Source organism: Buceros rhinoceros, unplaced genomic scaffold (genome assembly GCF_000710305.1).
Source record: "Buceros rhinoceros silvestris isolate BGI_N320 unplaced genomic scaffold, ASM71030v1 scaffold17266, whole genome shotgun sequence".
Classification (NCBI taxonomy): domain Eukaryota; kingdom Metazoa; phylum Chordata; class Aves; order Bucerotiformes; family Bucerotidae; genus Buceros; species Buceros rhinoceros.
In genome coordinates, this window is record NW_010415995.1 from 419 (window position 1) to 14975 (window position 14557).

Here is a 14557-nt window from a genome sequence, read left to right on the forward strand (position 1 = left end):
ACCGTGAGATCGGCAGGCACTGAAACCAAGCTCTTGTGCTTAAAAGTGGAGATACCCAGTGCGGGCAGTGCCTTATGCAACCTCCTTCCCCACTGCCTGACACTCTGACATTGATGGCTGGTGAGATGCGGAGGTGATGTTCTCTCTATCAGGGAAGGACTCAGATGTAGCGCACACAAACAACTCATTCCCCTCCTCACAGTAGGACAGAGCAGAACTGGCAACAGCCCTGGACGTGTTAGTAATCTGCTCTAAACATGGACCGCTGCCTCTGACATCGACGTTCCGGGTGTGCACCCAGCCTGTCCCATTTAATACTTGCCGGCCTGAACACTAGAAACTGGATTGGGAACAGTCATACGAGTTATACAGCCCTTTGAGTGGCTGGCAGATAAAAGCTTCGCTCTTACTGCCGACGTGAGTTACGATACCATTTGTCCCATCGTCTTGCCGTTATTTGTCATGCTATTGGCAATTTCAGTTTAAAGAGAAGACACTAAAGCTGCAACAGAGATGCAAGTCAGAAGCAAGGCAATGCACACCCATCCCTGAGAATGTCGTCTCTAGAGCAGGGACTCCTCTTCCCAAAACACGGGTGCCAAAGCCAGTTCAGAAAACTCTAGGAAGAAAGATACTCCAGCTAACATAATTCTAGTTACAACTGCAGAGTCCAACTTAGACACTAGAGTTGTCAGAGGACTCCAGGTTAGGGCTTCTTGATGGAGGAGCAAAAAGCCTTTCTTCATCTTCATGTCACAAGCAGACGACCTAAAAGGAAGGCTACGGAGATCTGCTGGAAGGGAAAGATTCACACTGATCTGGGCAGACTGCTAGACCCCAAATCAGTTTGCTGCCTCCAGAGAGGAGCGGGGAAGCGAGTCTGTGGTGACCCAACAGCAGAGTCCTGTTCCGTGCTAACAGCCTGGGCACATGGATAGCACTCAGGCTCGTCTGTAGCAGAGATCTTAATCTGAGTAAAGAGGGGACGCCACACCAGAGTCTACCAAAATTCAGGACTAGGATAGACAAGCTGTTCCGTTTCTTTCCGCCATTAACACTCGAGGAATATAAATGTCAGTTTGCTCAGTGGAGAGACAGAAAGATACATCAGCCAGCAATAAACAGATGGTGAAATTGCTAGGAGAGGCAAGCAAAGCAAGGGTTGAAAATCAGTTGGAGAGGTAAAAGAAGAATTAAGGCAACTAAACTGTTCTGTGCAGAAATGATACAAATAATGACGTAAGAAAGTGAGTTAAAATAATCCTAAAAAACCCAGGCTGGCTCATACAGCTGTAGCTCAGTGCAGATCAGTTTTGTGTTCCTAGTGCAGGAGGGACAAAGCATTTGGACATATTTGTATAAATAACAATCAACGCAGCATGACCAGGGCATGCTGAAATAACAGAAATACACCACACAAAATCATACAATTTTGGAAAATCTATTTCTTTGTTGGGAGTTAAGATTTTGGCTGTTTCCTCTGTATTTTGGCTGGGTGCAGAGCAAATGCTTCTGAAAGAGGTTTTTCTGAGTGGGTGACACTAGCAGCACATGGAAATGACTTAAGTCAGCATTCACACTGCATTAAAATTACAGCTAAATGATGTACTCTTATTTTACTAGTATTATTTTTTTCAGCTTGGAGTTCAAAAGGAACTTCCATTTTCTGCAAAGCCTGGTACTGGAAACAATAGCCAGAACTACCCCAATTGCTTTTCTCTTTGCACCAGAAGACAGAGCTGTAAAATAACGCCTTACAGTTGTTTAATGTTTGGAATAATGATGCCATTCTCTTCCTTTTCAGCTGGATTTGCTCAGCTGAGTGCTATGGGAATCTGTGTTAAACAGTGTGTTTTCTCCTATTTGGTTTCTAGCCATGGAAGAGCACACAAAATTGAGGAGCAGACACACTGAAATTCCACCATCATAAACAAAGTGGGTATTTGATGTTTACTATCTGTCCTTCAGGCTTTTGTTGGGTCTAGGCAGCGTCATTTTGTGTGCTTTGTCAAAATAATATTTTTCACCTCCTAACGATTGACTCAGTCAATACCTCATGCTCCATAAAGCCAGAACCTGGCCCACTGGCTAAAACCTGGTAATACAAGGACTGTAGGAAGAACTGTGAGAAATGAAGGAGCTTCCTTCTGCCAGATTCCCCCAAGAAGGCAGAAAGTTGGGAAAAAAACAATCTCTCAGCAGAAAGAGAAAACCGAGTAGAACTTCATGCTGCTGTGAGTGGGGTTAGACACACATGCTACGCCCTATTAGAAAGAGAGCAGCGAAAACGTGTCTGTGTTTCCAGGTAAAGTGAGCTTCTGAGGTGTGAAGAATCAGACCGAAGCATTCAGGTTCATATGTATGATTTCAGGTCCAGTTTGGAATAAACAGCACATGAAGTACCAGAAGTAAACAGAATTTTAAGCCCTTCTGCCACTTTAATCTGCAGCACATGTTGGTGTCCTCGAGAGGTTTAAATAGGGATTGGGAGGTCTGTCACCGTCCCCTTCATATCTCCCCCAAACCAACTGCTGGGAGCACCTCGCAGCTCAAGAGTCTCCAGTCCTCGGGTTAGCTCTTACACAGAGGGGTGTCAGCCCAGGTCCTCTGTCCTGCCACACGAAATGATCCAGAGTCAGAACAAAGCGAGGCTCAGATTTCACCTTGCCAGCCCTGATCGCTGGGGTGGCTCTGCAAGCTCTGGGGCTGTAGGAGGTCGGGTCTGTACTGCTAGCTGAGCTCGGGTGCATCAACCAACCTCTAGGGCAATTCAAGGCAAGTAGCAAGTTTCTTCCCGCTAAATTCCAGTTTCAGCTAAACACCCGACGTTTCATTCAGGTGCCACCCTTGAGTATTCGACACTTGGTGGAGAACAATTAGTTCCTAATGTTTGGTGATACCCTGCCTCTCCTATACAGGAAATCTAAACACTTTTTGTAACTCCCTGACATTAAACTGTCACAATCTGCTACGGTTGCTGAACTCTGCATTAAATATGATGCACAGTACTATGCCAGTGTGGGTGGACAACATAATTGGGCATCCTCAAAGGTACCTAAATTTGTGAGCAACCTACATACTCTGCCTGCATAAAAGGATATATTATGGTTGATCGTGACAAGTGCTCTTCTAAGAACACTTTTGAAAAACATAACTGGAATTTTTAACCCATCCTTTTTGTATCAGTGACTCCTTCTTCCACCTGGCCCAGAGTATCGATCTTCCATCTGATCTGCCATCTACCACCTACCATGTGGTCTATGGCCACCTGATACCTATGGCACAGTTGTGTTTGCAAAGATTGGGATTGGGAGAGGGAAAATTACACTTAGGAGGGGTTTTTAGTAAATTAAACAAACTTGATTTTGTGCACCTGTGTGTGCAGCTAAAGATAAATGACTTGGCTGTAAGATTGCTTTTGTGATTTGAGCTGGGTACCTTCTCCATTCAACCGTCACAGCTGAAGAACAATCTGGAGGAAAACATACTCCAGCTACTGATCTTCATTTTCAAAGCATGAAGGTCTGTCCTTTGACATCTTTTCCACTTACACTATTTAGGAATTAGATCTTGGTTTTCTTAATTTCAGGAGATTTAACTCAAGAGGTCACATTCCTTATACTGTAGTTTACATTAAATTTAATCAGGAGTTCACCACAGAGCAGAGTTAAAGATTTGACTGCTGAAAACCTATAGCACTAGCATCTTTGAAATAGCATCATTAAATGCTATTTTTCTCCCAGAAGATCTGAATCGCCAGTTGCACCATCCCAAGCCAATAAATACATGGATTACTGCAAGACCACAGGCTTCCGTGCAGCATAAGTCGTCGTTTTGATGGCAATGGGACTGTTTCAGTGGACAAACCCAAGCTTTAATGTAAGTGTTAGCAGGGTTATAGGCATGAAGTTCAGCCTCATATTGCCTTTTGGAGAGTCGCTCCATTTCTGCGATGGAAAGACTGATCAGAGCATAGACAAGCACAGGCTTCTCTATGACTTTTTCTGCAAACGCTGTCTGTATTTTGAGATATTTTACCTGTCATTAAGGTATACTGCAGAGTTTTGTGTTACATTAGTATATTCTATGCTTACCTGTACTATCGAGAAAACTATTTTCAGGTTTACATTTTATTTCCTTTTTAGAATATCTTGGAAAATACTAACAAACATTTACTAGGTAATATGCAAACCCCAATGCTCCAGTAATTACAGTACAATATTTACTTGCTAGATACCTCCAAGAAAACAAACATCATTCCAGCTAATATCTTTAAAGAAAACCTTTTTCTCTTTTTTCCTCCTCCCTCTCTGCTTCACTAGCTGAAAAGCCAATAAAAAAATTCTCCACCTCCTACACAGTTCGGAACAAGATCGGTGTGCATTTCTTCTAGACATGTTTTGAGACCCAGAAGGAGATGAAAGTAGTTAATGCACAACGGGAATCTTAATTTCAGACACAAATCTGTACCTTTCTATTAACCTCGCTGATATGCTGCAAGCTAAATATTAAACAATTTTTTGATCAATTTAAGTCCAGCTGGGGAAGAAGCAGTTAAAGAAATGCCTCAGGTATACCTGCATTCAGCTAATCAGACTTTGTGCGCCTCTACGAATGGTACAGAACTGAAATCGATCATTGATAATGAAACCGCAAACGACAAATGGACCGAAGACTCCTTTCCAGGATTAGAAATACTGTGCACAATTTACGTTACATACGCTGTGATCATTTCAGTGGGTCTCCTTGGAAATGCTATACTCATCAAAGTCTTTTTCAAGATTAAATCAATGCAGACGGTGCCAAACATCTTCATCACCAGCCTGGCGTTTGGAGACCTCCTGCTTTTACTAACTTGTGTGCCTGTAGATGCCACGCGTTACATTGTGGATACCTGGCTCTTCGGAAGAATCGGGTGCAAGCTGCTGTCTTTTATCCAGTTAACCTCAGTCGGAGTCTCAGTGTTTACCCTGACTGTTCTCAGTGCTGACAGGTGGGTCTGATGCAAGTGGTTTGTCAGGAGATAGCGCAGGAGTGCAGGTAGAAATGGATAAAAGAGCAGAAATTATCATTTTGCACAATATTGAATGGCACGTTGTAATAGACTAGAAAAAGAAAAAAAAAACCAACCACTCTCCCATTTAATTTTAAAATGTGTCTTAGAAAAATTGGAGCAGTTCTTTTTAATGGACTGAAGTGAGAAAGACTTTTTAAACTCTTTTGACCTTTTATTAGCTTGAAGTACATACAGTATGGGGTTTTTTTGTGTACAGAAGAGAGGAATTGCTTAAGGCAGGGAAAAGACGGTATCCTGGTGCTACCTAGTGGTTCACTAAAGTAATCAAGCAAGATGAAAAATAAGACTGAGAATGTCTGAGAGGAAACCCTTTGTCCTGTGCACTCAGTGAGGCTCTAAAATCCTAGAACATAAAAGATGGGCAAGGGGGGTAAAAAGCCTAAAGAAAACACAAATGAACGACTCATGATCTGATGGTTACTGCACTGCTGTAGTAATTTTCAGCTTGGTAGTGCGTAGTGTGACATGACACAATTTGCACATTTTCTCTTACAGTTCTTTTATATTTTCCAGAGATGTTTTAGCCCAGAGGTCCTGAAATTACACAATGACAGCACCATTAGTAGGGACCAGTGCTCCCATCTGACCGCTGTCAGGAGTTGCTGAACAATCAGTTTTCCATGCACTTCTTTTCTGAATGAACAAAACTGAGATGAGATTTCAGTTCAACCAGCACGAGCATGTCAAGGAGCAGAAAACCCCAAAATGCATTTTAGAATTAAAGAGAGAAAAAGATTTTAATCTTGTATGCCAGCGATTGTGGATTGTGTGTAATTACCAAGTACTTCATGTGTCCTGAATTTAAGCAATCCTGCTGTTACTGCACTCCAAAATAAAAATCAGCCGACACAGGAATGGCCACGCTGGGTCAGATCAAGGGACCGCACAAGCCAAAACTAGCCTTCCACTACTCCAGTGGCAGTATGAGGACAAAAAAAGTGCAGGAAGAATAAAAACGCTATCCACACTACACTGAGACCCTAAGCCTTCAGGTGACCTCCTGAGCAGATGTGGCTTCTATTTAGTAACCTCGGTGGGTTTCTCTTCTAGCTCCTTGCTCAGTTTCTTCCTGAACTCATTTAGCGATGACTTTCACTGCCTGTTGCATAACAAACTCCTCTTTTTTCTTTGCACGTGGCTTCATCTGATGGCCCTGGCTCTTGCACCAGACAAGACTGATCCCTAGTCATCTCTCCAGGCTATCCATGTTACGTTCTCTCCTTAGCATGCTTTCTTTTGTTTTATTTTGGGTTTTTTGCAGTTAAGGTGTGCAGAGCAGCACATGATGCTCAAGAGCTGCGTGAACCAGAGATGTAGTTGCACAATAGTCTCTTTTGCTCTCCATTGTTCTCCAAGTAATTCCTAACATTTTGCTTCACTGTTGGGGTTTTTTGGGGTTTGGTGTGTTCTTTTAACTCCTGCTACTAAATATTAAGCTAATGTTTTCACTGAGCTATCTGTCATAAGACCTGGTGCCGTATGACATCAGCTAAGAATCCATCACAGACTAGATGACCTCTGAAATGTCCCTTTCCAACCACTATTGCATGATTCTGTCATTTGGCAGTTGCTTCTGTATTTAATTCCTCATGGTAGCTGATACCTAATGCTCCATTTTCACAGGGTAACTGTATGTTAACCTCACCGAGAGAGTTCAGCACGTCAGTCACGTGTGCAATGCCAGACTGTCATACTTCCAGTATACTAGAAGAGCTTGAAGTCAATAAAAATGGTATTTATTTGTTAACTAGCAGTTCATCTTGCAGTTTGCTATTTAGATTTGCCTAGAGGAGAAAAGACCAGATCCTCAGGTTGTGCAAAATGCAAAATGTCTGATCCTGTGGATCCTTTTTCACTGCCTTTCCTTCCACGCCAGTCTCGCACCCCCCTGGAGGGGTCTCTTCTTTCTGCATCATCGAGAGTACCGGATACTTTGGGAGCAGGGTGTATTGTTTCCTGTGCTTCATCCACCTTCATGGAAGTTGGTACTTTTTCCATGTCCCCTATCCTCACAGATTTTCACACATTTATAGATCTACCCAGATTTTTCTCATACGTCTGACTCAGTCCACGTGCTGCAGAATCACAGCCATGCATCAACAGCAGTGTTAGTCCTGTTTTATAAATATGAATGAATCCCAGAGCACTATTTTGAGTCAGATCACTGCACTCAGCTGGGAATCTCAAGAACAACGGAAGCAAGGAGGGGCGCGCACGCTTGGTTTCATGTGTTCATAAAACAGTTAACGTGCTTCCTACCTTTACCAGTTTGGCATACTAATTCCCTCATTTACATTTCTAGGCAGTGCCATAAAAATAAGAGAGATGATTGCCCTGAGTGTTCCTAGTCCAAACAGTAGAAGTCATCTTTACTTTGGAAGACTTTAACGTCACGTCCTGCCAGCAAATTCATTAAAATTCATGCTTAAAGTTAACTTTTATGTTTCCATCTTAATTACAAAGAGCTCATATCTACTTTCATTTCCAAGACAATTCTACCACCCGTAGTTTAGCGAGAACAGAGATGGCTTCATCCTCGAGAAGTCTGCGTTGTGAGTGCTTGCACTATTTCTGTGTTTAGTCTGACAGTGATGTTGGTTGGTTTTAGGTACAGAGCCATCGTTAAGCCCTTGGAACTGCAGACTTCAGACGCGCTCCTGAAGACCTGCTGTAAAGCTGGCTGCGTTTGGATCCTCTCCATGATACTCGCCATCCCAGAGGCTGTTTTTTCAGATTTGTATTCTTTCAGCAATCCTGAGAAAAATGTAACTTTTGAGGCATGTGCCCCCTATCCGGTATCCGAGAAGATCCTGCAGGAAGCTCACTCCCTGGTTTGCTTCTTAGTGTTCTATATTGTGCCCTTAGCTGTCATTTCTGTCTACTACTTTCTTATCGCCAGAACTTTATATAAAAGTACAGCCAACATGCCGGCAGAAGACCATGGTCATGCCCGTAAACAGGTAAGTTATGATCAAGCACTAAATTGTCCAACTTTTCAAAATCTACCATGCTGCTGAAGCCTGAATTCTGGTAGTAGAATGAAAAGCTCCACAAGCTCAGCCCATAGTGGCACTCCCGACTCAGCTAGGTGCTTCAGCCCATGCTCAGGGCTCAGTAACTTCATTGTCAGCGTGCACGCTTTCCTAAAGAGGATGGGGTTTGCTTTGCTTTCTTATGACCCTATTAAAATCAGGAGTTAACACGTTTACAATTCAATGCAGTTGTAAACACTGAGACCTCCTCTGTGTGAGCTGACACATTGACTCTGGTACTTTCAAATCCTGGTCTAGATGAGACTGAGACGTGATTTATAATGGAAAGGGAATGTGCTCTGCACTGGAAATACTTTGTTAAAAGTTAAGAAATAGATTTATTTTTCTGCTGGTTTCCTGTTGTTTCTTTTTCCGTTTTGCTTTTTTGGTTACTAATGCATTTAACCTTTTACACCCCTTTGAAACTCAGCACCAACTACAAAAACAGGTATTACTAATTGCTATTAATACCACGTATACATTATTTTCTCGTAGATTGAATCCCGCAAGAGAGTTGCAAAAACAGTGCTGGTGCTTGTTGCTTTGTTTGCCTTTTGCTGGCTGCCTAACCACATCCTCTACCTATACCGCTCTTTTACATACCACGCTTCTGTAGATGCTTCCACCTTTCATCTGATAGCGACTATTTTTTCCCGTGCCTTGGCCTTCAGCAATTCCTGCGTCAATCCTTTTGCTCTTTATTGGCTGAGTAAAAGTTTCCGGCAACATTTTAAGAAGCAAGTCTTGTGCTGTAAGGCAAAATTTCGTACGAAGCCTCCCAGTGCTACCCACAGTAACACGCCTACCAGAGCCCTGTCAGTCACGGGCAGCACGCACGGCTCAGAAATCAGCGTCACACTGCTGACAGATTATAGTATCACAAAAGAAGAGGAAAGTGTTTAGTCTGTCTGGGGTGAAGAAGGACAGAAACAGCCTTTGCAATCAAATCATTACTTCTGGGATCCCGGAAAGAGGTGCCATGCCTTGGCCTGTTGAAGTTTTCATCGAGAGTTCCTCATTTTTTTAAATAGACAATAAAGAAATCAAACCGTGTGGGAGAAGAAGCTGCAACAGCTGAAGTTTGCAGTGTAAAAGCTCAATGAGATTGTTCATGTTCCAAGCTCGAACACAGATCCCTAGGTGGAATTCCTGAACTGGGCAGGACAGGAGTCAGCAGAGTTGGTGTGAGAATGGGCTGTGAGGATGGTTTTGCTCTTGGTGGCTTTTCTTTGACTTGTGACTGAGAGCTCCCTCTGTCAAGCACTGGCATCGACAGCGAGCAAGTGAAACCACTTACCTTCATAACGCCATCAAGCAGGCAGAGGTTTTACCTATTTCTTTTCTTGTCCCAAATGTTAAAGGGGACATTTTGAAAGGAAATGTGGTATGGTGTAGTAAGAAAAAGCATTATGGGTGAGATCCACATGAGCCTTTGCTCTGTCAGTCACTTACTCTGAACCTCTGGCTGAGAGCTGACTGCCCTGTAAGAGATGCCTTTCTCTTCATAGGGAATGAGCAGGTGAGCAGCTCTCCTAAAAAGCTACAAACTTCTTATACACACTTGTACAATCCTTTGTGATCTATGGGTAAAACATCTAACCAATGCAGAGTTCTTTGTCGTTACAGTGATTTAACATCAAGCAATTGGGGTGGGCCGGTATTCGAGCTCTAGCTGGGATTTACAGTGCACTGTTGAAGCGACCCGCTCGAGGGTCCCCTCCTGCCTTACTTTGCTCTGTCTCCCAGAGCAGTCTGAGTACACAACCTGGATTTCTCTCAGATGAAGTCCACGGAACCAGACTGGAGCAAGTTTGAAGTAAAGCCCCCGAAGTGTACAGTGCGGGGGGGAGAGACTAACCATCTGCCACCACAGACCCGCTCGTGCTGTAGCGTTCGTGATCCTGTCTGAGTGGTCTGCACATTTTCAAGCATGCTGGGAGAGCTGGATTTTTCTACTGTACTGTTTTTCTACTCTTCAACTTATTCAAGTATTACCACTTTTCAGCATTAGGGTAGACTGTCTTTATGAGATAGGCCTTCTATCAGATCCTCAAATCCACTGATATTTATGGCTCTGCATGCAGAGGCAAGTCAGGGACAGCCTACCATGGGCAGCCCCATGCATCCCTAAAGAGCTCAGCAGCACTGCTGGCATCAGGACACACAGCGGGCAAATATTCCTGCCCCATGTCAGGAAAATGTGGAATGACACTTGTTTTTATGGAGTTTGTGTACCCTGAACCAAAATTTTCTTCTGTGGGAGCTGGCGATAGAAACCACAATAGATTTTCCAGTGTTTAAGCCAAGGGACTTCAATCTCAAAAAAGAATTTGTGCGTTGAAGTAAGTATGGAAGAGAGGTATATAAATTGGACAAAATGGTGCTGTCAGTCACAGAAGTCTGAGTTTTAACTAACCCTCGAAGATACAGCACCCCTCCAGCTACACAGAGCCCTTAACACCATCCATCCATGCACTGTTCCTTGAGTTCATCAGAAGATGCAGGAAATCTATCGGCAGTCTCTCTCTCTTTGGACTGCCCTAATCAGAATAATAAAACCAAGCTGTAAATCCCAAGGGCACTGGAATACAACCTCTGACATCATCTTAAACCAGTTTAATGGTAGCCCATTTTAATCCCTTCGGGCCCAGCCTTATTTTACTGCTACAAGCTGCAGGGCTGTAAGCACTAAGTTTCAGATATATTCTCCCTTTTACTGAGCCAATTGTACACCAGGACAGGACCCCTGAAATAAATGGAAATGTAACAGCACAGGAAGACAATTTATGGCAAAGCAGACTCAGAGACCTCATTTTACTCTGTCTTAGAATACATTCGCTGGGAGTGAGCTGTGTACAATATAACATCATCATCATGGCTTGGCTTCGCGAATGAAGGTCTGGGAAGGGCTTTTCCCACGCTCACTGCAAGCGATGAGTGCACCCTTCGGGGCTGTGTGGTGGATTTTTTAGGTGAGGCGCAGCGTGCGCGGAACTGGCTGCACCCTTTACATCTGAGGTTCATCTGCCAGGGCCTAGCGAGCTTGGACGGTGACAGCGAAGTCCTCGGGTCGTAGGTTTGGTTAGAGTATCCTTCTCTTAGATGGAGCCTTACAGGGCTAAACGAGCTCCATCTGCCCGGGTTTGGAGTCAGAGTTGTCCTTCTCCTAGGATGGCTGCCCGAAGGCTAGTGAGCCCATCCTGCCCGTGGACACACTTTGTCTGACCCTTCAGCTGAGACCTGTCTGGCTTGGGAGACCCCACCGGAGGCACATGCCACCACCAGCACAGCTCTCAACCTCACAAGGGCACGCAAGCTCCTTCCCCACGGCAAGGGGGTGCCCGTGAAAGAGTCGCTGCTCTACCTGCGGACATCACAGACCCGGTCACGGGGCAGCTGTGGCCTGCCAAGAACGGGATCCTGGAGGTCGCCTGGGGCCTGCCAGGAACGGGAGTCCTGGAGGTGTTTTTCCATTCAACTTGGAAAGAAAAGCAGCAGTTGCAATATTTCACATTTTTGAAGTTATTTACTGTATTTTCTGTATGTAAGAGCCCTACTCATCACCTGGGTCACATAACACTAAGCACTTCAGATGGGCAAGACTTCAGATGTAATGTTGAACCCTAAGATCTGGAGCCTGATTTATGCTTAGATCCTTTAATTTCATTACCCTTTCTCAAGATAAAGAGTCTTTAGTGTAAAGGAAAATCAAGCCTTTTTCTAGCATGGGATTGTTAAGGGTCCAAACCACGACAGGGATTAAATCTAATTATTGTACAAGATACATGCTGAAGTGAGTAACAAACATACTGCACTGATATTTCCCCTTTTTTCTTAATGGAGCTGCAGGGTGAGACCAAAGTGAGTAACCACTTAGGCTCCTACACACTTAGGAGCCTACTTTAATCTTCCTGATCTTACTACAGGAATTCTAACCAGAAGAAAAATCAACAAACATTACAGTTCTTTTATTCCAGCTTATCGAAGCCTTTGGAAAACAAATCTGCCACATGTTTCTGGACATCACAATTTTTCTCTGTCAGAGACCAAATTTCCCGCTGCACAATCCTAGGCGACACCTCACAGCAGCCCTGAAAAAGCTGTTTCCTGATTCACCATTTTCCTTGCTTCGCATGCAGCTCCTTCTTGCTTGTGTAACTACTCCTCTAACTGGACGGTTTATCTATTGCTAATATATCCTGTCACAAAATTCATGGTTTTGCTAGATGCTGCACACGTTTTGGGAAAAAGACTGGCAACATTTCAAGCCATAATTTAACTATTTTGTGTACTTGATGCTTTTATAATTCTGTACTATCAAATCTTCATGACATGCTGTATTAGAGTGATACATTGCTCAACATTTACCTTTATCTAAACAACCTGCTAATATTCATTCCCTCTGTTCTCCCAATATAATTATCCATAAAATGTCTCCACATTACCATAACTGGATTTAGGGGGAAAGGGTTGTTTCCTTTGCAATCTTTCATCAGTGTACCAAAAAAAGAGTTCTTTCACCCTAATTAATACAAGTGTAATTCTAAAAGAACAAATGGGAATAATGTCTGTTTACGGAAATACTGAGTGTTATTTGGGAAAGAGCTGGCATGAATAATTAGGGGTTTTCTGTTTATATCCACAGTGAAGGAATAGGTAGAAGAAAGGCACAAAATACTGTGAGGCAAGACTCCATCGCAGGTCTTGTTCATGTGGAGTCTTGCAGTCTTAAATATGATTTCTAGGACGCACCTTTTTTTATAGTTTGTTTGGTGAACGAGATGCTTACAGGAATAGCTTTAGTACATTAAATGTTCACATTGGCAACAGGTTTAGATTCTCCAATTTCTGCCATCACTACAAGATGTGGGTATATTTAAAAAAAAAAAAATCCACGACAATCCCCTTTGTGGGCACATTGAAATTCTAGCACATCTGGGTCTGAGCCTGTCACTTACCGCTCCCTGACGGCTCCTCTGGACTCTCACCAGCCTGTGTTACAGCTCCACGCTCCAGCCCCTGGAAAGCCCAAAGAGGTGCAACCGCTCTGTACTTAATCACTAGTTACTGCCTGCTTGATTTCACATAACAAAGCATCTTAAGAACAGAGCGTTAACTCTTCACCAAATTAATTATCAGCTTGTGAGTCGCTAGTTCCCCTCCAAGAGACAGTGCAACACCACTTCAGGAAGAGCAAGACTTCGGTATCTCTAGAGGGTTCTGATGAGCCAAGCCTGCCTTTTATCACTCACAACTACAAAACCAACATGCTAATGTCTCCTTGTATTACCCACCTCCAGACCTTTTGTCAGGATTTAAACCACCATTTCTTGACAGCTTAGACTGATCCGGGGTGCGTAACACTCGAGCTCTTCAGGCCATCCCCAGAAGGTGCAGCTTGCAGCCGCAGCAGCAGCGGCGCTCGTGCAGCCATGACTTGGGTTGTTTCAAGGAAGTGATTGAGAGGAAAGATGTCTTAGCCGCCCAAAATGAGGAGTTTCCAGCCGCATCACCTCCCTGAGCTGGCTCACTGTGCTGCCTTTCCTGAAGAGGAAGAGGACAGATGGTGGTGACACGGTAACGAGTCTGCCGCAGTAGCTGCCATCACACATGCTGTATCTGCAGAAAGTGTGAGCGAATTTGAGGTAGTCTGTCCTCACAGCGACATTAAAGTGGCAGATCAGATTTACCACGCTCTAGCCCTGCTGCACGCGAGCATGCTCTCCCTTCCACCAGACTGAGGTGAAACCTGGGTCCCTGCTCCCCGGGACCGCGCCCCAGTGAGGGGCTGTCGGCCCATCGGCACACGAGGGAAATCTGCGCTCTGTGGGCAGGGACTTCGCCACGTTTACTGGGGTTCTGAATGCAAAAAACTCCGCCACAGTCAAAGAAGCAGTTTAAGACTTAAACCATACCGCTCCTGTCAAGTTTCAGGCTGTGATTATCTTACTTCCAAACGTGTATCCGGTTCCAATTCTTGTCAGAAAGCTCTGTTTTGTAAAGCCTCTCATGTTTCTTGCCAAAACCCAATACCCATGTGAGCGCTAAGCCCGGTGTCTCTCAAGCTGCCGGTTTATAAGGAATCACAAAACACTCTCGGGACAACTATCCCAAGAGCCCTGCCAGAGAAAATTCTTGAGGCACGGAAGATGTCATTAACCAGGCTGGATGTCCTCCGTGTGGCAGCCAAGGGTTACGAGCAGCCTGTGTTTATACCCTTGGCAGTTTCATGACGGTCTGTTCTCCAGCCCAGCCAGTTAGGTGATGTTGGTCTCTCCCTGCAGAACCTCACGAGCTCGGGATTGTGTCTTTGATTTTATTATCATTCCAGTCTGCACAACTGTAAAGATGTATTTGTTCCTGGAATACTCATTTCCATAAAAAATCTCGACTGAATGTAATTTTCATCTCTGCGTGGAGAGGTTGCTTTGCCACTGGCACCAGTTGC

The 14557-nt window shown here is 44.1% G+C and overlaps 1 protein-coding gene across 1 annotated transcript; it reads left to right on the top strand.

Moving 5' to 3' along the window:
- The first annotated feature begins 4562 nt into the window (after positions 1-4562).
- On the top strand, positions 4563-9012 carry BRS3 (bombesin-like receptor 3). The gene is made up of 3 exons (XM_010137642.1): positions 4563-4993; positions 7686-8037; positions 8605-9012. Exons 1-3 carry the CDS (start codon positions 4563-4565, stop codon positions 9010-9012), a joined length of 1191 nt encoding a protein of 396 aa, XP_010135944.1.
- Positions 9013-14557: the final 5545 nt, after the last annotated feature.

What these genes read in the sequence shown, in the direction of transcription:
- BRS3 (XM_010137642.1), top strand. Translation starts at nt 4,563, where the DNA reads ATGCCTCAGGTATACCTGCATTCAGCTAATCAGACTTTGTGCGCCTCT. An exon ending in ACTGTTCTCAGTGCTGACAG is followed by an intron (nt 4,994 to 7,685) that starts GTGGGTCTGATG and finishes GGTTGGTTTTAG; the next exon opens with GTACAGAGCCATCGTTAAGC. An exon ending in ATGGTCATGCCCGTAAACAG is followed by an intron (nt 8,038 to 8,604) that starts GTAAGTTATGAT and finishes ATTTTCTCGTAG; the next exon opens with ATTGAATCCCGCAAGAGAGT.